We start from the raw sequence: 22173 nt of genomic DNA, 5'->3' as shown, positions 1-22173 counted from the left end.
ACTACAAAACACTGCTGAAAGAAATTGTAGATGACAAACAAATGGAAATACATCCCATGTTCACAGATGGAAAGAATCGGTATTGTGGAAATGACCATACTGCTCGGTAATCGACAGATTCAATGCAATTCCTATCAAAATACCAACATCACTTTTCACAAAATAAAAAAACATAGAATTCATAGGGAACCCAAAAAGAACTAGAAAAGCCAAAGAAATCCTAAGCAAAAAGATTTATTGTTAGAATCACATTACCCAACTTCAAATGATGCTACAAGGCTATAGTAATCAAACACCATTGGAATGATATAAAAGCAGATGCACAGACAAATGGAACATGATGGAGAACTCAGAAATAAAGCCAAATACTTACAACTGACTGATCTTTGACAAAGCATATAAAAACATAATGGATTAGACACATAATTTAAGGAGAGTACAACTTATTCAATAAACGGTGCTGGGAAAATCAAATAGCCAGATATATAAGAATAAAACTGGATTCCTATCTCTCACCAGATACAAAAATTAACTCAAGGTGGATTAAAGACTTAAATATAAAACCCGAAACCATAAAAATTCTGGAAGAATACCTAGGAAAAACTCTTTTGGCCATTGGCCTGGGCAAAGAATTATGTCTAGGACCCCAAAAGCAAATGCAACAAAAACAAAAGTAAATACATGGGACCTAATTAAAAAGCTTCTGCACAGCTAATCATCAAAGTAAACAGACAACCTACAGAATGGAAGTAAATATTTGAAAATTATGCATCCGACAAAGTACTAATATCCGCAATCTACAAACTCAAACAAATCAGCGAGAAAAAACAAATAATCTCATTAAAAAGTGGGCAAAGAACCTGAATGGATACTTCTCAAAAGAAGATATACAAATGGCCAAAAAACATGTGAAAAACTGCTCAACATCGCTAACCATTAGGGAAATGCCAATTAAAACCACAATGAGATACCACCTTCCCCTAGCCAGGATGGCCATTATTAAAAAGTTAACAAACAATAGATGTTGGCATGGATGTATTGAAAAAGGAACGCTTATACACTGCTGGTGGGAATGTAAATTAGCACAATCTCTACAGAAAACAGTATGGAGGTTTCTCAAATAACTAAAAGTAGATTTACCATTTAATCCAGCAATCCCACTACTGGGTATCTATCCAAAGGAAAGGAAGTCACTATATCAAAAAGACACCTGCATGTCTATGTTTATCACAGCACAATTCACAATTGCAAAGATATGGAATCAACCTAAGTGTCCATTAACTGACAAATAGACGAAGATGTTATATATAATCTTGAAATTATATATATATAAAGATGTTACATACAGATCATCTTGTATAGCTTGTGTGTATATACAGATATATGTTAGATATATATCATCTTGAAATTTTCACACACACACACACACATATATATATATATCCCCACACACATCGTGAAGTACTACTAAGCCATAAAAATAATGAAATAATGTCTTTTGCAACAACTTAGATGGAACTAGAGGCCATTATTCTAAGTGAAGTAATTCAGGAATTGAAAAATCAAATAATGCATGTTCTCATTTATAAGTAGGAGCTAAGCTTTGGGCACACAAAGGCATACAGAGTGATATAATGGACTCGGGAGACTCAGAAGTGGGGAGGGTGGGAGGGAGGTGAGGGATAGAAAACTATATATTGAGTACAATGTACACTACTCAGATGATAGGTGCATTAAAATCCTAGACTTTACCACTAAACAATTCATCTATGTCATCAAAGTCACTTGTACCCCTAAAGCTATTGAAATAGAAAAAATTAAAAAATAAAATGAAAAAACAAGTAACAGGTCATCTGGACACCTCCTGAAGGACCTGCCTGAGCTGTTTTACAGTTAACTTTTTTTTTTATAAGTAGAAGGAGTGGTCTAAAATAATTATGAACAAATAGTAAATACATAAACCACGAATAGTCATTTATTATTATCACAAGTATATAGTGTACATAATGTGTGCTCTGCTTTCGTACACTGGCAGGGCAGTAGGTTTGTTATGTAAGCATCACCACAAACAAGTGAGTCATGCATTAAGTTACAACGTTAGGATGTTGTCCATTATCACATACATTAGATGTATGTTAACCATTATAGCTCCATCTTAAGGGCCACTGTCATAGATGTGGTCCATCATTGACCAAAATGCCGTTATGCAGCACATAACTATATAACATAAAATCTGGATTGTGGGCTGGGTGTGATGGCTTACATCTGTAATCCCAACACTTTGGGAGGCTGAGGCAGGCAGATCACTTGAGGTCAGGAGTTCGAGACCAGCCTGGCCAACATGCTGAAACTCCATCTCTACTAAAATATAAAACTTAGCTGGGCATGGTGGCAGGTGCCTGTAAGCCCAGCTACTTGGGAGGCTGAGGCAGGAGAATCACTTGAACCCAGGAGGTGGAGGTTGTAGTGAGCTGAGATCGTGCCATTGCACTCTAGCCTGGGAAACAAGAGAGAAACTCCACCTCAAAAAAAAAAAAATCTGGATTGTGTGGGTCTATGTATACTGTATGTGTATATACACAAACACATGCATGTGTATATACACAAATATACACAAATACACACACATATATACATTCCAAGCAAACAGGGTCCCTGCTGCTCCACAGATGTAACCAATTTCTCCCTTCAGCCTTTGCCCTTGCTAATCCATTTGCCTGGAATGCTTTCTCCAAGACATATGCACAACTTGGTTTCTTACATCACTGTATCCTCTGCCAGGCATTATGTTATATACCCGTCTGCATGTCATTCTCAAGGGAATTTGTGCTGCATGACGGTGAACTAATACTTGGTCTTATTCAGAGCACGCAGGATGCAGAACAATTCTTGACACTAGGGAGCACTCAGTGAACCCTGCTGATGGGCAAATGGGTGGGTCTGGTCAGGGGCAGCCAGAAGACAGGAGGAGATTCCAGGGGAACTAAGCAGTGACCCCACAGCCAAGGACCAAATGGGAGTCAGACTTCTCAGCAGATGCCAGTGTGGAAGGTAACAGCTGATTGAGGGTTCAGAACATTGGTGCCACTGGCCACAGGGGAAGGCCATGGAACAGAAGGACCTTAAATCAACTGAAAAACATTGAAATAGCCGCAATTACCCCAAAGTTAAAAAAAAAAAATAACATTTTAGTTGCCTGGTAGAAGGGTGCCTCAAAACAGAAGGATGAAGAGGAGGAGAGGCAGGAGGAGGAGAACAGTGAAGTGGAAACATAAGATTTTTACTGGCCCCAGTAATTTTTCAAAAGGCTGTGGTGGCTCATGCCTATAATTTCAGCACTTTGGGAGGCCAAGGCAGGCAGATCAACTGAGGTCAGGAGTTTGAGACCAGCTTGGCCAACATGGTGAAACCCCATCTATACTGAAAAAATATAAAAATAAGCCAGCTGTAGTGACGGGCATCTATAATAATCCCAGCTACTCGGGAAGCTGAGGCAGGAGAACCTCCCTCACCAGGTACTGACCTCCCTGCTGTAAGCCACCCTATGTGCCCAGGTCCGAGTGCTCCCATCCACCTTCAGCTATCCTCCCACGGAGCTGTTCTGCCCCAGCCCAAAGCATGCACTGCAAATCCCTACAGCTTCTCAATCCAGATCAAACTCCTCATTCCCCCAGAGCCATTTATTTCAGCAGGATTACTGAAGGGAACACTGTGGCTGAATTGCACTCCATGAATTGGAGATGCTGCTCTCTTCTTACCTAATTAGTTTGGATGCCTCCAGCTGCAAATGCAAAAACCCTGACCCACGTTGGCCTAGACAGCAAAGGCAATAAAGTCCCAGGTGATCTCATGTACTGCCAGACATCATGGGGTCAAGAATTAAATGAGATAAACCTCTTTTGCAGAGTCCTATATTAAGAATACGGAAACCTTCCCCAGAAACCCCTCAAAAGAATTGTTTTTACATTTCATTGTGCAAATTCTGGTTGTCTGCCCATCCTTAAATCAAAGGGAGCTGCTGCTTTTGATGGGTCCTGGCCAGGGCTCACACCCAGTGGCTTTGATGGATTTGGACTCTCCTGTTTAGGCAGGTGATCTGGCCTGTGGTGGGCTTCCCTCCAACACAAGACTGCAAAAGAGTTCTATTGTCACTGAGTGTACAGTGTCCCGGGGCTGCTGTAACAAAGTTCCACAAACTGGGGTGCCTAAACAACAGCAATTTATTCTCACACCTTTCTGGGGGCCATAAGTCCAAAATGAAAGTCCTGGCAGGGCTGGAGTCCCTCTGAAGTTTCTACAGGAGACCCCTTCCTTGCCTTGCCCAGTGTCTCTTGGCCTGTGGCAGCATAACTCCAATCTGTCTTTGCCCAGCTATGTTTTCCATCTGTGTCTGCATCCAGATTGTCCCCTTTTAATAAGGACACCAGTCATATTGGATTAGGGATCCGGCCTACTTCAGTAAAGCCTCATCTTCATTAATTATATCTGCAAGGTGCAAGTACACTATTTCCAAATATGGTCACTTAAGGTACTGGAGGTTACGAATTCAACATACAAATCTAGGAGGTGGACGGGAAATAATTCAATTTTTAGCACAGAGAAAGGAGGGAAATTGAAACTGGAGCAGGGAACAAATTGCATCTGCTATATGGACCCTCCTGTTTTTTTTTTTTTTTTTTTTTTTTTTTTTTTTTTTTTTTTTTGAGACGGAGTCTCGCTCTGTCGCCCAGGCTGGAGTGCAGTGGCGCAATCTTGGCTCACTGCAAGCTCCGCCTCCCGGGTTCGCGCCATTCTCCTGCCTCAGCCTCTCCGAGTAGCTGGGACTACAGGCGCCCGCCACCACGCCCGGCTAATTTTTTTTTTTGTATTTTTTAGTAGAGACGGGGTTTCACCGTGGTCTCGATCTCCTGACCTCGTGATCCGCCCGCCTCGGCCTCCCAAAGTGCTGGGATTACAAGCGTGAGCCACCGCGCCCGGCCTTGAACCCTCCTGTTTTACGAATTCCTTTTTTACCCCAGAGAGTCTTTAGCTGGTGGAACTTCAGGCTGACTTAGGAAGTGAAATGCATATGTTTGGATGGAGCTCAGGATGCCCTACCAAGGGCGTGGCAGCTGCTGAGGGGTTTCCTTCACTAAGCAATGTCCTCTCCACCACACGTACTTTCCCTGGATTCCTCCCATTCTCTGCTTCTGCCTCCAGAAATTTATTCTTAAACAGTTCTGGGGGCCAGAAGTGCAAAATCAAAGTGCTGGCATAGCTGCAGTCCCTCTGAAGCTTCTGTGGGAGACTCCTTCCTCGGAAAAACTCCCAGCAAAGTTGCAGATGTATCTGGCAACTGGACTTGAGAGGGAAGCAGGAGGGATCTGAGTGTTGCATATGTGAAGGATAAATTGTTGGGGGAGGACTGCTGGGGGTGCTGGTGACTGAATTTAGGAAAATGCATAAGCTGGGTGTTCTTAAACCTGGGACACCTCATCTTCTATCTCAGGCACTGATCTGTCATGTTTGGGAAGGCCTTAAACTATAATTCAGAAATGATGATTGATACGGTTTGGATCTGTGTTCCTACCCAAATCTCATGTTCTATTTTAATTCCAGTGTTGGAAGAGGGGCTTGGTGGGAGGTGATTGGCTCAGCAGACTGAGTGGTCAGAAGGAGCCCGGGAAACATGTGGGGTTAATTCAAGGTGGCCAAAGCTTCACCATGGGGGGCAGCTTGGGGCTGGGCTGCTTCCTCCTCCAAGAAGTATCACAGAGCAATGCTACCGGGACTGGAGATTTCCATTTAGCTAATTAGGGGTTAAGATAAAGATTTGTGGGTCCTGGTGGCAGTGGGTGAGGGCAGAAAGTAAAAGAGGTTGACTATGGATTATCCAGGCATAGATACACATGTTTTCAACAGAAAAGGAGATGGGTTATTATATGTCAGGCCCAATATATCTGCCCTGGCAATGGCAGGGCTTGAGAGTGGCCTGAGGTCAAAGCATAACATGGAGATCTGTACAGAAATAGCCAAGACCCTGCAGACGGTCAGGTCAGAGCTGAGTGAGTTGGTGCATGCACATGTGTGCACTTGCATTCTGACAGTAATCTGATGGGCATAGCAACCCACAGACCTTCCTGGATTCCGCACGGAGGAGGGAGACCACATTACCCAGGCTGGACTGGAGCCCACGGGCTAACTTTGGGAGCTTGGGGGTTCATTAGATTCCAAGAGTAACCGACTCTCCAGGGAAGCGCCTGCTCCTGTTTGATAAGCGGTGCTCTTTTGTCCTGCATGCAGGGATCAGAAAGGACCTATGCAGAGCAGCTCACAAAAGCAGAGCGGCTTGTTCACCGTGGGCCACAGGTTCACGCTGAAACCAGTGTTCCTGGAAACACGAGGCTTCAGATCAGCCAGTGGCAGAAAGCTGGGAGCGGGGAGGATGTAATTTGAGCACCTGAGACAAACCTTAGGGAAGGCTATCCATTTAAGAGACTCAGTGGGTTTTGGAGCTGTGAAAGGAAATTAAATTTTGGGACCCCAAACTCGTTTAGCCAAAGAGAAAAGTCAAGCTGGGAACTGGGTCACACAAACCTGCCTCCACCTTTTGGTTCCTAAACAAGATGGCTACAAGATGAAAAGCTACACGCTTCCCTCATATTTTGCCCACAAGGAAATTCCTGGTGAGCTGTTAAAACTTCCCCATGGCCATGCAACTTGATAGCCTATCTTTACAGGTGTAGTCGCTCCGCCCACCAGACACAAATGTATAACTGAATGTTCCCTTCCCCATTTTGTCTGTGTTATGTAAAATGTACATTCCCCACAGTTTTCCTCTGCCCCTTTTGTTTATGTGAAAACTGTGTGCTTCTCAAAATCTCGTCCTTTCCCCTTTAAATTTGGAGCCCTCAAAATCACCTTCAGAGAAGGGAATAGACCTGTATCCCGGGAGCATCCTTAACTTTGGCAAATAAATATCCTAAAATGATTGAGACTTGTCTCATTATTTTCCTCGATTGACAGACCTATTTTTTTTTTTTTTTTAACATAAAGTCATTCCCTGGGCCTCAAACAGTTCCTGGTTGGGGGAAGGGGCACATAAGTGGCATAGTTTCTGCAGCCCCTGATCGGCCTGGAGCATAGGGCAGGATGTCATCACCAGAGGCCAAATTTGATTGCAAGCAGAGCCTACTCCCTCTGCCTTTTCTGCGAAGGCTCCTAATCGTTATCTCACATGATAAATATTTTGGGTAAAACATAAACCAGAATTGTGATGACAGTGTAGACTCACAGGCAGGAACCCTAACAGAACTGGAAAGATTCACATGCAGTAACCTTCCATCCCATTGATTGCTTTCCACGACAATTCCATACATGCTTGCTGGCTTTCTTCTCTGCCTGTGGCTTCCTTATGCTTGATTCAATAACAACAACAAAAAGATGTGTGTGTGTGTGTGTGTGTGTGTGTGTGTGGTGGGTGTTTATTGTTAAAATGCTTTATTTTTGGAGTGATGTTTCTTGAAGGCAGTAAGAAAATTTCCCATATAGGAAACTCATCCGTGCAGGGTTCGCAGGATCTCACAGCGAGCCCCCAGAAGCAGGTTCCATCCGGAGAGTCTGGGTCTTTAAATTATGTTTACAGCCAGCACCAGGCCATCCTGGGAGTCCAGACTTCCTGCAGGAGCAGCTGTCTTAATTTCCTGACGTCGTCCAAGTAGACAGCAAGGTCTTCCCTACTGAATTTAGAAATATTTGCAGCCCATTTTTTAAAATGACTTATAGAAAGGGGAGAGTACTTTATCTAGACCCGTAAACTCTCCTTTATGTCTATTTTTTTTTTTTCAGTTTGAGATCCTAAAACACTTTACTGATTGTTCTTAAACAACCAGGGTTAGGCAAAAGACATTGGCCATCAGAGTTTCTAAAGGCACCACTCCAGGGCTGAGCTTTGGAAGGGTATTGCACAAGGATGAAAATACCTCCCCATGGGCCATGGAGGTCCTCTTTCTTCTTCCCTTTCCCTAGCCTGTGGCCTTTTCATTTCTTTTTCAGAATAACTTTCTGGAAATGCTCCTATGCACAGTACCATCAATATACATTTTCTCTTTCTTTCCAACCAAAGAATCATTTACTCTCTGTATGTACTGGAATACTTATGTAGAGTATCTTATGTCTTACAATGTGTTTTCACCTGTGTTAGCCTGTTTAATTTTCATGATAACTCTATGAAGACGGCATAGTTCTTCCTATTTTCTAGGCCCAGAGAGATAAACTAATACAAACAGTCATGAAGAGGTGCATTTAACTTATTTAAATCCACCTATCCATGACTAGCTCGTATTAGTTTAAGAATCTAAAATTTGGCCAACTCTATCATCTCTTTTTGAAGTGTGTTCACTTTAAATGTTCTCCTCTCTCATCTCCTCCATGTACTGTAGAACATTCGAACAGAGAGTTCCTCTTGCCTGGAGTCTTTCATTTTCTTGAATCTGGTTTCTCTGCCTCCTCTCCCTGGAATACCCTCTCTAGCCTCAACAGTCCTGCCTTTTGAAGGCCCCTGTGTCTTTAAGACTGAACTCAGATGCTGCAGCTTTTCATTCCATAGTTTCTTAGTCAACTGGGGCTGCTGTAACAAATTGCCACACATTGGTGGCTTATCAACAATGGAAATGTATTCCTCACAGTTCTAAGGCTGGAAGTCTGAGATGGGGCTGCCAGCAGGGGCAGGTTCTAGCATCCTCCTCCAGGTTGCCATCATCTTGTGTATCCTCGCATGGTGGAAACAGAGAACAGGAGAGCTCTCTGGGGTCCCTTCGATAAGGACACTAATTCCATCCCTGAGAGCTCCCCCCTTGTGGCCCAATCACTTCTCAAAGGACTCAGCTTCTAATATCATCACACTGGGGGTAAGATTTCAACATATGGACTTTGAAGGGACACAGACATTCAGTTCATTGCACATGGTCACTGATCCTACAAACCGAAGCAAATCACACCCTCTTCCATGCACCCTGGTGTTCTGGGCTCTGTTCTACCAGTTGTGTATTCTGCCAGACAGGAATTGGACATATACCCACTCAATTATCCCCAGAGAGCAAAAGCTCCCAGAGGGCAGGGGCCACCTCATCTCCTTAGTCCTCCGTGATGCTGCACAACTACCACTGAGTACAGAGATCTGGAAAGAGGACATGTGGGGGTATCTTCCATTCTTGAAGCCTATTTTCCATGAAGCTTTCCTTAATTCCCCCAAGCTGACATTTCTATCCTCCTCTGAACGTCACAGACATGATTCATGCAACTCTTCACCCTGCATTATAACCAGTGGCTTCTATCTTCTTCCTGGCTATCTCCCCTTCCAAAACATGAGGCCTGTCACTCATGAGGGTAAGGTCCATGGTTGATTGTACTTGTATCCTTCCTTCATAGGGTCTTATATATACTAGGTCCTAGATATGTGTTTATGGACTAGAAAATTGTCTTATGCATTTAGAATCTATTAAAATAACTGCAAAACACACCCCTTTCATTGGGGAAAGATGGACCAACTCTGGTCAACATTGCTCCTCAGATTTTGGGTTTCCATATTATTTCATCAATTTATAAGTTTTAAAAATTACCATTTCAGCTCTGGATTTAAACAGTACCACAATTTGTTATCAAATTCTTGCACATCATTTCCTCCAGTGCACATGATTTAAAAGTCAAAAACTAGGTATTGAGTATGTACGAAATATATTCCAAAACAACCCCATTTCATAATTATAATCCGTTTCACAATATAAAAGTTTAATAAATAAGCACTTGGATGTTTTTATTGTTCTGTTGGAAATAGTGGACTAAAATAAATTCTTCATTGAGTTAGGATGGATACTTGTCTGTTTAGCTAGCCTTTCAATATCATACACACACAAATACACACACCCCTGAATGCCACCTTTAAATCTCATTCTTCTAATAAATCATATGGTAGAGACTTTTCCAAACTATCCATAGCAGAATTAAAGTTAAAAAAAAAGAGGAAATCCAAGGGCCAGGCATGGTGGCTCATGCCTGTAATCCCAGTGCTTTGGGAGGCCAAGAGGGGAGGATTACTTGAGGCAAGGAGTTTGAGACCAGCCTGGGTAACAAAGTGAGACCCTCACCTTTACAAACAATTAAAAAAAAATAGTTGGGCTCAGTGGCATACACTGGTAGTCTTAGCTACTAAGAAAGCTGAGGTGGGAGAATCCCTTGAGCTCAGGAGTTCGAGGGTGTAGTGAGCTTTGATGGTGCCACTGCACTCCAGCCTGGGCAACAGAGTGAGCCTCCACCTCAAAAAAAAGTGGGAGGGGAGTCTGAATAAAGCCTTGTAATCAAGAAGAAATCATAGTTCATTCAATGGAAAATTCCATAAATGGGCATAAGCCATTCACTGTAAACTAGATGCACCATCATTTGTTAATAAGCACAACTCAGTAAAATTGGTTCACTTTATATCCTTTCCTTGGTCGCCAGTTACCAATGTATGAAAATAATTTCATTATAAGGCACCTTTTTCTATATATTGGGCCAGCAGCACCAGCACTAAGCCTAGTCTTACACATTTCTGTCTTGTAGTTGTTTGCTAGTCATTTGATTTTAACATGATCCTTAATAGCAACCTACTCATCTGACAAAGGGCTAATATCCAGAATCTACAATGAACTCAAACAAATTTACAAGAAAAAAACAAACAACCCCATCAAAAAGTGGGCGAAGGACATGAACAGACACTTCTCAAAAGAAGACATTTATGCAGCCAAAAAACACATGAAGAAATGCTCATCATCACTGGCCATCAGAGAAATGCAAATCAAAACCACAGTGAGATACCATCTCACACCAGTTAGAATGGCCATCATTAAAAAGTCAGGAAACAACAGGTGCTGGAGAGGATGTGGAGAAATAGGAACACTTTTACACTGTTGGTGGGACTGTAAACTAGTTCAACCACTGTGGAAGTCAGTGTGGCGATTCCTCAGGGATCTAGAACTAGAAATACCATTTGACCCAGCCATCCCATTACTGGGTATATACCCAAAGGACTATAAATCATGCTGCTATAAAGACACATGCACACGTATGTTTATTGCGGCACTATTCACAATAGCAAAGACTTGGAACCAACCCAAATGTCCAACAACGATAGACTGGATTAAGAAAATGTGGCACATATACACCATGGAATACTATGCAGCCATAAAAAATGATGAGTTCATGTCCTTTGTAGGGACATGGATGAAACTGGAAATCATCATTCTCAGTAAACTATTGCAAGGACAAAAAACCAAACACCACATGTTCTCACTCATAGGTGGGAATTGAACAATGAGAACTCATGGACACAGGAAGGGGAACATCACACTCCGGGAACTGTTGTGGGGTGGGGGGAGGGGGGAGGGACAGCATTAGGAGATATACCTAATGCTAAATGACGAGTTAATGGGTGCAGCAAAACAACATGGCACATGGATACACATGTAACAAACCTGCACATTGTGCACATGTACCCTAAAACCTAAAGTATAATAATAATAAAAAAAAAAGAATGTCTATTCTACTCCACAAGGTCTTAAAAGGACCCACATACCTTTTATTTTCTTTTTTGCCACCCTTGGGGTTTAAAAAATAAATAAATAAAAAAATAAAATAAAATGATCCTTATAAGGAAATCCATGGACAAGCCAGCTTGCAAATAATAAAATGCATGACAAAAGGCTTTATAAAGAACACATCTGAGACCATGTATAGGGTTTTTCCACAGGAAAATCAACAGGGTAGCAATGTGGGTGTTAAAGGCAGAGAACTACTCATCTGCTAGGTTGCCCAGAGCCCATACCAATGGCTGTGAGAACCAAAGGAAGAGAAGAATGTGACTCATGCTCCACACAAAAGGGGCCCTGGGCACGCTGTCAACAATTGGCTGGACATTTACCATCCTCTTCAGTCATATTTCCAAAACAACAAAACTTTAAACTCAGCTATATCACACCAATGGGTCTTCTTCTGTGTTGATTTTAAACAGGTATGTATGGAGACAATTGAAAAAGGAAGCCCCCAGAGACCTATGTATTTAAACTAGGTAAAACGAAGCATTTCTTCTCTCTTACTTTTAACCGTGAGGTACATGGACTTGCTGACGTCTGCGCCCACATCGTTGCTGACCTTGCAGAGGTAGTAGCCACTGTCTTCCTCCACGACATGCTTGATCAGCAAGGACCCATTGCTGAGAACTTGGATTCGGCCATTTAGGGCAATTGGCTGGAACTGGGGAACCCCAGCACCTGAGACAGAAAAAGAAAGAGGAGCAATGATGCAAACGAGAGTAAGTATGGGAAGACAATGAGTTCAAGCACACCCAGACTCATAAAGAGAAGCACCAGACACTTCACACTGATCCCATAAGGCAGTCACGGGATACACCAGGTTTTTCTTTCTTTCCTCCAATATTAAAATTCTTGTTTAGAGAGAAAAGCATTTATTTAAAATGACAATATCTCAGACTCTGAGATAAAAACTAACAGAACTTACAGATAGTTTCTCTACATAAAAAGCCAAATTTGATGAGTGTTAAGTAGCTGATAAATTATTCAAAGAAATCACAGTAGAACAACCACAGAAGCAGACAACTCTCACGGTGCTAAATAAATTCCTTGTGTTCCCAGGGACTTAATATGAACGTAAACAAGGAGTGCTCCAGGGACATGGCATTTGAAGTCTTTGCTCACTGCACATGTCTGAGGCTACAAAGAGAATAGGAACATTGAAGGTTTCTCTTTAAGGGCGGTTATATTCCGGTCTAGAAACACAATACACCATTAATATCATTTAATGTTATTTAAATAAATACATCAGATTAGTGCAGTAAGACAGCACAGAATTAAAACACCTCTCTCCTCAGAGTGCTTCCATGCAAGGAGGGAATGGCATGGATATGATATGCTATTATAACGAATGTGATATGATTCATATGAAGGACTTATATACAACTGTGTAAAAAAAAGGATTTTAGAAATAATGAAACAGATTATGAAGGTCCTAGAAGAGTTCTGGGAAGATGGTGACTGGATGAACCTGCCATGCTGCCTGCTTCTGGCCTGGAGGAGTTGGGTGCGCTGGGAGAATGGGATTCAGGCCTTGAAGGACTCTCCCAGGGCATTTTTCTTCTCTGGCCTGAGTATCTGGGGACTTGAGGGGAAAGCTCTGGGGTGAGGATCTTCCTGGAGGAAGCTCAACGTTTGGGCCAAGGATGTGTTCTAGAGAGAAGGTGCTAGCTTCCTGGCCCAAGAATCTACACAGGAGCTGAACGAGTCAGACGTCTCCACAGGCCTCAAGCAGGAAACTTCAGACTTCGCATCTGAGGACAGGAGAATGGGAGACACTTCCTCCTGCTGTCTCCATACCCTAATGACAGCTTGTATATTGGTCTCACTTGAGCTCACAATGGCAGAGACTGTGGCTGTGCCTTCCTTTCCCGTGTTTCTGGTTTAGATTTCTCAGCAACTTGTCTCTCACCCCACTGAAGAGACGAGAGAAATTGATAAGGTACCTAAGGGGACCTTCCACATTGAATAAGGAGGTCAAGTAGAATCCCTACAACAGGTGGTTCCCATCAAAATGGAACTGCTAGAAGGGACATACGACAACCTAAAATTTTTTTTTTTTTTTTTTTTTTTTGAGATGTGGTCTTGCTCTCTCACCCAGGCTGGAGTGCAGTGGCACGATCTCAGCTCACTGCAACCTCTGCCTCCTGGGTTCAAGTGATTCTCCCGCTAATCCCAGCTACTTGATAGGCTGAGGCAGAGAACTGCTTGATCCTGGGAGGCAGAGGATGCGGTGAGCCGAGATCACGCGGCTGCACTCCAGCCTGGGCGAGAGAGCAAGACTTCATCTCCAAAAAAAAAAAAAAAAAAAAAAATAATAAGAAGAAAATAAAATTACATGAATGTAGATTGATAAGAATATAACTGTCTTTACTGACAGATAACATGATTTTCTACATAGATAATCGAAAAGAGTAAACAAAAGAGTTGCTATAACTATAAAATGAGTTTAGCAAAGTCATGGGATACAACATCAATATACAAAAATCAATGTCAATTTTATTTATGTATAATAGTAACCAATTGGGAATAAAAATTAAAAAGAAAATATATTTGCAAAAAAACATAAAATATTTAGAATAAATTTAACAAAATATGTGCAAGACCAGCCCCCTGAAAACTGTAAAAGTTGTTGAGAACAACTAAATAAGACCTAAATAATTGGAGAGTTATACCATGTTCATGAATAAAAATGCTTAACATTTTCAGAAAGAGGTTGGTAATCTTTTTCTGTAAAGGCCAGAGAGTAAATATTTTAAATTCAGCAGGTCATACAGTCTCTGTCACAAGTACTTATCTCTGCCACTGAATCATGGAAGTAGCCATAGAAAATACAGAAACAAAATAACATGATTGTGTTTCATAAAAACTTATTGGCAGGCCATGATTGCTCACACCTGTAATCCCAGCACTCTGGGAGATCAGGGTGGGGGCAAGGCTTGAGACCAGGAGTTTGAGACCAGCCAGGGTCACAGAGTGAGCCCTCATTTCTATAAAATTTTAAAAATTAGCTGGACATGTTGGGTCATGCCTGTAGTCTTAGCTACTCCCAATGCTCTGGGAGGCTGGAGTGGGTTTGAGGTTACAGTGAGCTCCACTGTACTCTAGCCTGGGTGACAGTGAGACCTTGTCTCTAAAACAAGTGGAGGAGGAGGAGGAGGAGGAGGAGGAGGAGGAGGAGGAGGAGGAGTCGTCGTCGTCTTAAAAAATACCGAATCTGAGAAGAATTGATCTTTGTCCTAGCATACAGTGATAAATGTTGGTGATCATTATGAGGAAATAAGATAGTCTAAAAAACTTATTTACAAAAACAAAAACAGGATGTTGGCCAAATTTGAATTGTGGCCCATGGTTTTCTGATATCTGATTTAAAGGTAATTAAGAGAAATGTAATGTAGGATAATTGCGCATTTAGAATAGGGAGCATCTACTAACAAAACTCACATGTTTGCATTAGTTCTTTATTACATATCTAAAATATGAATTTTCATAAAATGGTTCTAAGTAGAAAAAGTTTTTAAAATTCTTTTCATAAGGAATTCAAAGTCAGGGATAAAAATATTTAAAAACATAACAGTATTTTATTATCTCTTCAATATGTTTTCCTTACTCAAGCTAATGAATATTTTATAAAGTGAGACTAAAAGGACAACCATTTTTATCCCTAAATCTGCTCCCTCCTTGGAAATAAATTATCAAAATGTACAAAATTCGGAATTATACCAGCAACTTGTATAATGCAGATAATTTAAAAATTCATATGAGACTTTTATGTGGCCAAGAAACATATGAAAAAAAGCTCATCATCACTTGTCATTAGAGAAATGCAAATCAAAACCACAATGTGATACCATCTCATGCCAGTTAGAATGGTGATCATTAAAAAGTCAGGAAACAACAGATGCTGGAGAGGATGTGGAGAAATAGGAACGCTTTCACACTGTTAGTGGGAGTGTAAATTAGTTCGACCACTGTGGAAGACAGTGTGGCAATTCCTCAAGGATCTAGAACTAGAAATACCATTTGACCCAGCAATCCCATTACTGGGTATATACCCAAAGGATTATAAATCATTTTACTATGAAGACACATGCACACATATGTTTACTGCAGCACTATTTACGACAGCAAAGACTTGGAACCAATCCAAATGCCCATCAATGATAGACTTGATAAAGAAAATGTGGCACACATGCTTCACGGAATACTATGCAGCCATAAAATAGAATGAGTTCATGTCCTTTGCAGGGATATGGATGAAGCTGGAAACCATCATTCTCAGCAAACTAACACAGGAACAGAAAACCAAACACCGCATGTTCTCACTCATAAGTGGGAGGTGAACAATGAGAACACATGGACACAGGGAAGGGAACATCACATACTGGGGCCTGTGAGAGGGTGGGGAAGGGGAGTGAGAGCATTAGGACAAATACCTAATGCATCCAGGGCTTAAAACCTACATGATAGGTTGATGGGTGCAGCAAACCACCGTGGCACATTTATACCTACGTAACAAACATACACGTTCTGCACATGTACCCCAGAACTTAGATAATTAAAAAAAAAACACCTTAATTCATACGAAAGTTCACAGAAGATTTTGGTGCCTTTTTTTTTGAGAAGGGTCTTGCTCTTTTGCCCAGGTTGGAGGGCAGTGACACCATCATAGCTCACTGTGGCCTCAAACTCCCAGGTTCAAGCAATCCTCCCCCCTCAGCCTCCCAAGTAGCTGGGACTACAATACAGGCAGACACCACCACACCCCGCTAGGCTTTTAAAAGTTTTTTGTAAAGATGGGGTCTTGCTTTGTTGCTCAGACTGTCTGAAACTCTTGGCCACAATTGATCCTTCCACCTTAGCCTCCCAAAGTGTTGGGATAACAGGCACGAGCCATTGTGCTTGGCCTCAAATGCTTGAGAAAAAATAAAAACATCAGTATAAGAGTGGTTGATTTTGAAAAATAATTAATGAAAGCTATTTACTAGTTTACTTATTGGGATTTAAAGCATGAGAATTTTGGATTAGGGAATCTGAATTTTTTGTCAAAAATTCAAACAGTAAAAAGGTAAATGCCTTCAGAGAGATTATGGAGTTTCTAATATTTTCTAAACATAAAATAACGTATCCTCCGTTTTTATGCAAATGGACTTTATTAATTACTGAGCACCTGTACTGTGACAAATACTGGGTGAGGAGCTATGGCTAAAAAGATCATGACTCCCGTCTCTTTTTCTTCTTCCCTCTCTCCCTCCCACTCAGTCTTAACTCTGGGGAATTCCAGCTACCATGTTGTGAGCTGCTCTGTGGAGAGGCTCCCATGGGAAGGAACTGGGGGGTGGTCTCCAGTCAACAGTCTGAGAAACTAAAGCTTATCAACCATCACAGGAGTGAGCTTGGGAGAAGACCCTCCCACAGCTAAGCTTTGAAATGACTGCATCCCAGCCAACCCCTTGGCTGCAGTGTTGGGAAGACTGTGAACCAGAGGTCTCAGCTAAGCCACACATGCATTCCAGACCTACAGAAATGGGAAGCTATTAAATGTACACTATCTTAGGCCACTAAATTGGGGTAATTTGTTACAAAGCAATAGATTCCTAACGTGTAAAATTAGGTAAGTTACATAATATTTCAGCTTTTTAACTTGTAAAATGGAAATAATAGAACCTTCATTATAGGATGGTGGAAGCACTAAAGTTCTTGAACTATGTATTGGTATGGCTCATAGTAAGCAAACAACATTGTTGTTCTTTTTAACATTGTTTTTAATTATTTAATAATTTTAAGATTACATGGCTCTCTGTCTTTCCCATTCCACAAGAATAGAGACCATGTTGCAACGAATGTCTCCACTCATCAATCAGTCCATCAGCAGAGAGAAATATATAGTGGTAGGCAATCTGTATGCCTAATTCAGGGAGAAGAATTTTGGACCAAAGGTGATGCATATTCAAATCTTAAAATATATTAACATATTTACAATAAACTGCCTTAAAAATGTACTAATGTTATCTCCTTCAGTGCTAGCTGAGGGTTAATTTTTTCCTCATACATGTATGCTATTAATCTTTTAAATCTGCATCAATACTGTACATCACTATTTTAATTTGCACATTTTGGCAGATTTTTTTTGTATTTTTGTTTTTGTTTATAGATAATTTTGAGCATCATGAATGTATTGGCCATCTGTATTTGTTCTTTAGTAAACAGCCCATTTATCCCTTACCCATTTTTCTACTGAGCTTTTGTCTTTTTCTTCATTTTCCAAAGCACTTTGGGTTATAAGGAAGCATTCCTACGTAATTATTTTACAAAACTCTTTTTTTGTTCTGGTTGCTTTAATCAGAAGAGGATGTTGAATATTATCAGCTACTTTTTAATCATATATTGAGATATCATGTTTTTTTCTCCTATACAATTAGACTGCATTTTTAAAGAATTTGGTTTTTATAAATTATCAAATTCCTTCTTGTGGATGTTGTGTTCTTTAGTGTGAGGATAATAAATTTATTGGAAGTTAAAATTAAGGAAAAAGGCTTCAACTTTTATTTAAGTGCTTAAATTTGTAACACACTTTGAAAATCAGTAAAGGCTATTAATGTCATTCTCAAAGTTGACTGTGAATTGAGAGTAGATTTAGTCCAATACACACAACCTGAAAACTCAACCAAATGTAGGATTGAAAAAATATAACCATAAGATAGGTAATCTAAAAATTTCAAATGATATAAAACTGTATTTAAGAAAATGAAAATCAAATAAAATGCTGGTATGGTTTGAAAAATTTACATGAATATCCATGTCGACAACACATTTTTTTCCTTTTCTTAAATGATTTTCACCAGAAAAATGCTTGTAATAGTTGAAACATTTATATTAAAGAATCACAACATAAAATTAACTACAATGCTAAGTTGTCTCAATTAAATAGCAGAAAAGGATGATCTGTTAATTCCTATCTAGACTGAGGTAAGCTTCTTTATTACCAAAAGGTCCTAATGAAGATAGAAATAAAGTTTCAAATGCATTTAAGAAAACATTAAATCTTTTCTTCATCAGAAAAATGTACCTAAGTGGAAGGGTTATTGCATCTAAAGATCTAACTGTGGTTACTAAATGGAATAATAGTGAACACACTGCAAACCGATTCATCTGCTATGAGGACTACAGTTCTAAGGGTTAGCATTTGTTTAATTTGAGGGAAGTAGACTTCGCCAGGGTTTGACAGAATTATCTATCAGTCATCTACTTTAGATTCATCTTTATTCTAAAGAGTAAAATTTAACCACAGCATCCATATGTAAAATCCTGTAATCTTCTTAGCACAAGGTAAGCACTTTAGGTAATTAGCTAGAAGATACAATGTGGCAACCAGCAGTCACTAATTAAAACACTGTCAATTTTCTGTGGCTAGCAGGGGTCAAGTGGGGACAATTTCAATGTTCCGTTACACGAAAATAAAATGTTAAAGCATTATGTAAGGCACATACTGAATTGGTAGTTATATTAATACTGGGTCACCTTTCTTATTTATTGCAAATATATGCCTAGCTGTGTTTACAGGGACTGAGAGTATGGGGACAGTGGAAAAAGGACAGCTGATTGTCACCAAATGAGCCCACTTTGAAGGCAGCAGCAAATAAGAAAATTGTTTCATTTTTTTTCTTTCACTGTTAAGTCTTTGCTGGTCTGTAGAGAGGGCACTTGGCTAAGAGTCAAAAGGGTTAGGTTCTCATGCTCTCTGAAACTACCCATGCCTTACAGCAAGTGGCTTATTTTCTCTGCATCCTTAATTTCATCATATATGAATAAGGAGAATAATCCATTTACATATGACGTAGGATTGTTGTGCACATAAAGTGAAACAAGATTGTATGAATGTGGGTATAAATGCCGGCATGCAAGGAGAGCTTGGTCAATGAGCTCATCCCGAGAGGTCCCCTTATAGGGTGAAATAAGACTGAAGAGTCGCAGGACCATGGAAGGGAAGTCTCTTTAGCCTCACCAATGGTTTGCACAATGGTCACGTGGTAAGCTGTTCTTTCTTCTCACCAAGGAATCAAACACAATCCCTTTCATCCTTATGGAGAGAGTGGTGTTTTCCTCAAGAATGCATTTTTCTTCTTTAGGAAGGGGGGTTTCCTTTCTGAGAATAGTTGGGGGATTGCAGGAAGGCATTGGGTAAAAAGATAGAGGTTGCGATGGAAAGAGAAGAGAAAAAGCAAGAATAGCAACAGCAGTTGCACCTAAATAAGGTTTAGTAGCTGAAATACAATGCTTATTCAGTGAAGGAGTGCTGAAGAGTTCTGTTACAAAGAAGAATCCAGAAGTGGACAGAGGTACAGTCCTGAGACACTACTGGCTTGGTTCCAGGCTGCATAGCTATTTCCAATCCCTGAGAAAGAAGCTTCCACCACTGTGCAGGTAATATTTATGACACTGAAAGTTTGTGTCAGATGCTGTATGTTGATCTTTAGCACTACCACTTTCCCTCTAAACTCTGCCCTAAATTGCAGGGCTTGAAAGCCTGAAAACTACATTCCCTGGCTCCTTTGTTACTAGATTCTGGTTTACATTTTACCAGGGAGAGGCACTTAAAAACAATTTTGAAGGTGCAAGGGTGGAAAAGCCATTATTTTGCTTTAGAAGCAGCAAATTGATGCACGGGTCAACCCCAAACGTCGGGTTTATGGCTGCCTGTGGGAGAACTACAAATCACTGCTTGAGTACTAGAAGTAGCTGTTAGTATGGGAGACGCAGCTCATAGTTCCTACACTTCTCAAGTGCTTAAAGGGCCGCTCAGTTTGACCATGCTTCAAAAGATTTTGCATGCCCCTAATTCCCTTTATTAAATCCCTTCTTGATAACACACCACACCGTGCCCTGAGACACCATCCAGGTTACTTCTTTTGTAAATCTGCACATAATTGTGTCCACTGTGCAATCCAGTTATCTTTCCTTAACACCTTCATTTCTATGTTGAAGAAGGCTATCCAATGAAAACAATGGAAATTTCATGGTCTAGATTAGTGTCGAATCAGGATTTGTTACAACTTGCTAGTCCACTAGTGCTTCAATGTCTAATTCTGTAACTAATATGTAATTATATAACTAATACATAAGAATCCCTTTTTTATCAGCCAGAAGGAATTGGCCCTTCACTCACTTATCAGATAATTGATCCATGAACTGAACACAATTCAGCACTCATCAAGGGGTCATGTGATATTGGAAGTGGTTGAAGTGGCTCAATTATGCAGATTCCACCAGTGCTTTGCCTTGCTTCTGGGAGGAGCCCTGCAGCAGTGTCTACCATTCAAGGTCTCCAGCCACCATTTCCCTGGAGCAATGGCTCCCCAAACATTTGTCTTCAGTGTGGCTGCCTATACCTAGAAGAAGGCTCCTAGAAAGTTTCCCAGGAAATAAATGAGGAGGAAAGATGGAGGAGTGCTGAAAAATAAAGAAAGGAAGAGCAAGATGGGCCCTAGGGTTGACTGTCCTGGTGGCTCCACCAAGGCTCAGGGTAATTACACTTCCTTAAGTGAGGACCCTGCAGAGGTCCTGCAGCAGCTCCCAGGGCCACTGAGATGCCGATTAGAGTAGCACAGAGGAAGGCAGAAGGCTTTCTGCTCTGCTAAGTTTTTTCCTACCATCAAAGGAAGAAAATAAAACAATATGTGGAACACTCACCTTCTCTGTTCAGCTTACAACTTGTTTTCAAGAACTCATTATTTCTTTGTGAGGCCCCTTGTCTCTTCTTGGGGAACACACAACACACACAAGCAGAGCTCCTTTTGTTGTGCGTGACGGATCCATATTGGACTTTGAACTTGGGTTTACTTTTACCATGTGTGCCACAGAGAGATGTTGCCTTCTTCTCCTTTTTGGATTATTTGAATTCTTTCCCCATATTAATTCAATATTTGCATCTTATCGCCTAATTGGAAATTGGGGGTACTGGGTGAGAGCCGGGACTTGATAGCCTGGATCAGAGGAGTGCACTGGGGCAGAACAGAGGGTCACTGCTGCTTCAGGAAACCAAGGACATGGAAGAGGTCAAAACCATCGGTGTGGAGGCTTGGGGTGCTCTGAACAACACAGAGCAGGACAAATGGTGAGTCCAGGAGTGGGCATGGTGAGAGCACTGAATGGTGTGTAGATGCACAGGCAGGGGTGGGACAGTGGGAGGGCAGCAGCCTCCACCAGGTAAGGCTTGTGGTCAGAAGTTTTATTCTGGTGATCCACACTAAGAGGATTAAGATAGGGCCAGGATTGGAGCCACTGGTCCCAAGGAGATGATCAAGACAAGGGTCAGAGACAATGCAGAGACCCAATTTCCCAGAACAGGGATGCAAAAGAGACGCTTGTCTGAGCAAAGCCTGTGGGACTGGTATTCAAGGTCAGAGTGAGTGGCAGCAAGGGCAAAAAAAGAATGAGACAAAATGCCTTGGACACTGAACCTGGGGGCACTCAGGCAGAAGGCTGGGGCAGAGTGAAACATGCAAGGGCATACAGAGCAGGACAAAGGGACCAGAACTTGGAGAGAAGCCTTGGAGGACCTGAAAACTCA

The 22173-nt window shown here is 41.2% G+C and overlaps 1 protein-coding gene across 2 annotated transcripts in view; it reads right to left on the bottom strand.

Annotated features, from left to right (window-relative positions):
- DSCAM (DS cell adhesion molecule) overlaps positions 1-22173 on the bottom strand; it is an 812726-nt gene that overhangs the window by 234641 nt on the left and 555912 nt on the right. For both annotated transcript variants that reach the window (XM_055279737.2, XM_063640588.1), the window contains one exon: positions 12111-12284. In XM_055279737.2, the coding sequence (XP_055135712.1) occupies positions 12111-12284 (174 nt within the window). The remainder of the gene's footprint in view (positions 1-12110; positions 12285-22173) is intronic.

The sequence above is a fragment of the Symphalangus syndactylus genome, chromosome 5 (assembly GCF_028878055.3).
Source record: "Symphalangus syndactylus isolate Jambi chromosome 5, NHGRI_mSymSyn1-v2.1_pri, whole genome shotgun sequence".
Classification (NCBI taxonomy): Eukaryota; Metazoa; Chordata; class Mammalia; order Primates; family Hylobatidae; genus Symphalangus; species Symphalangus syndactylus.
Note: the sequence above shows the minus strand (reverse complement) of the source record. Positions and strands in the feature narration are given on the sequence as shown.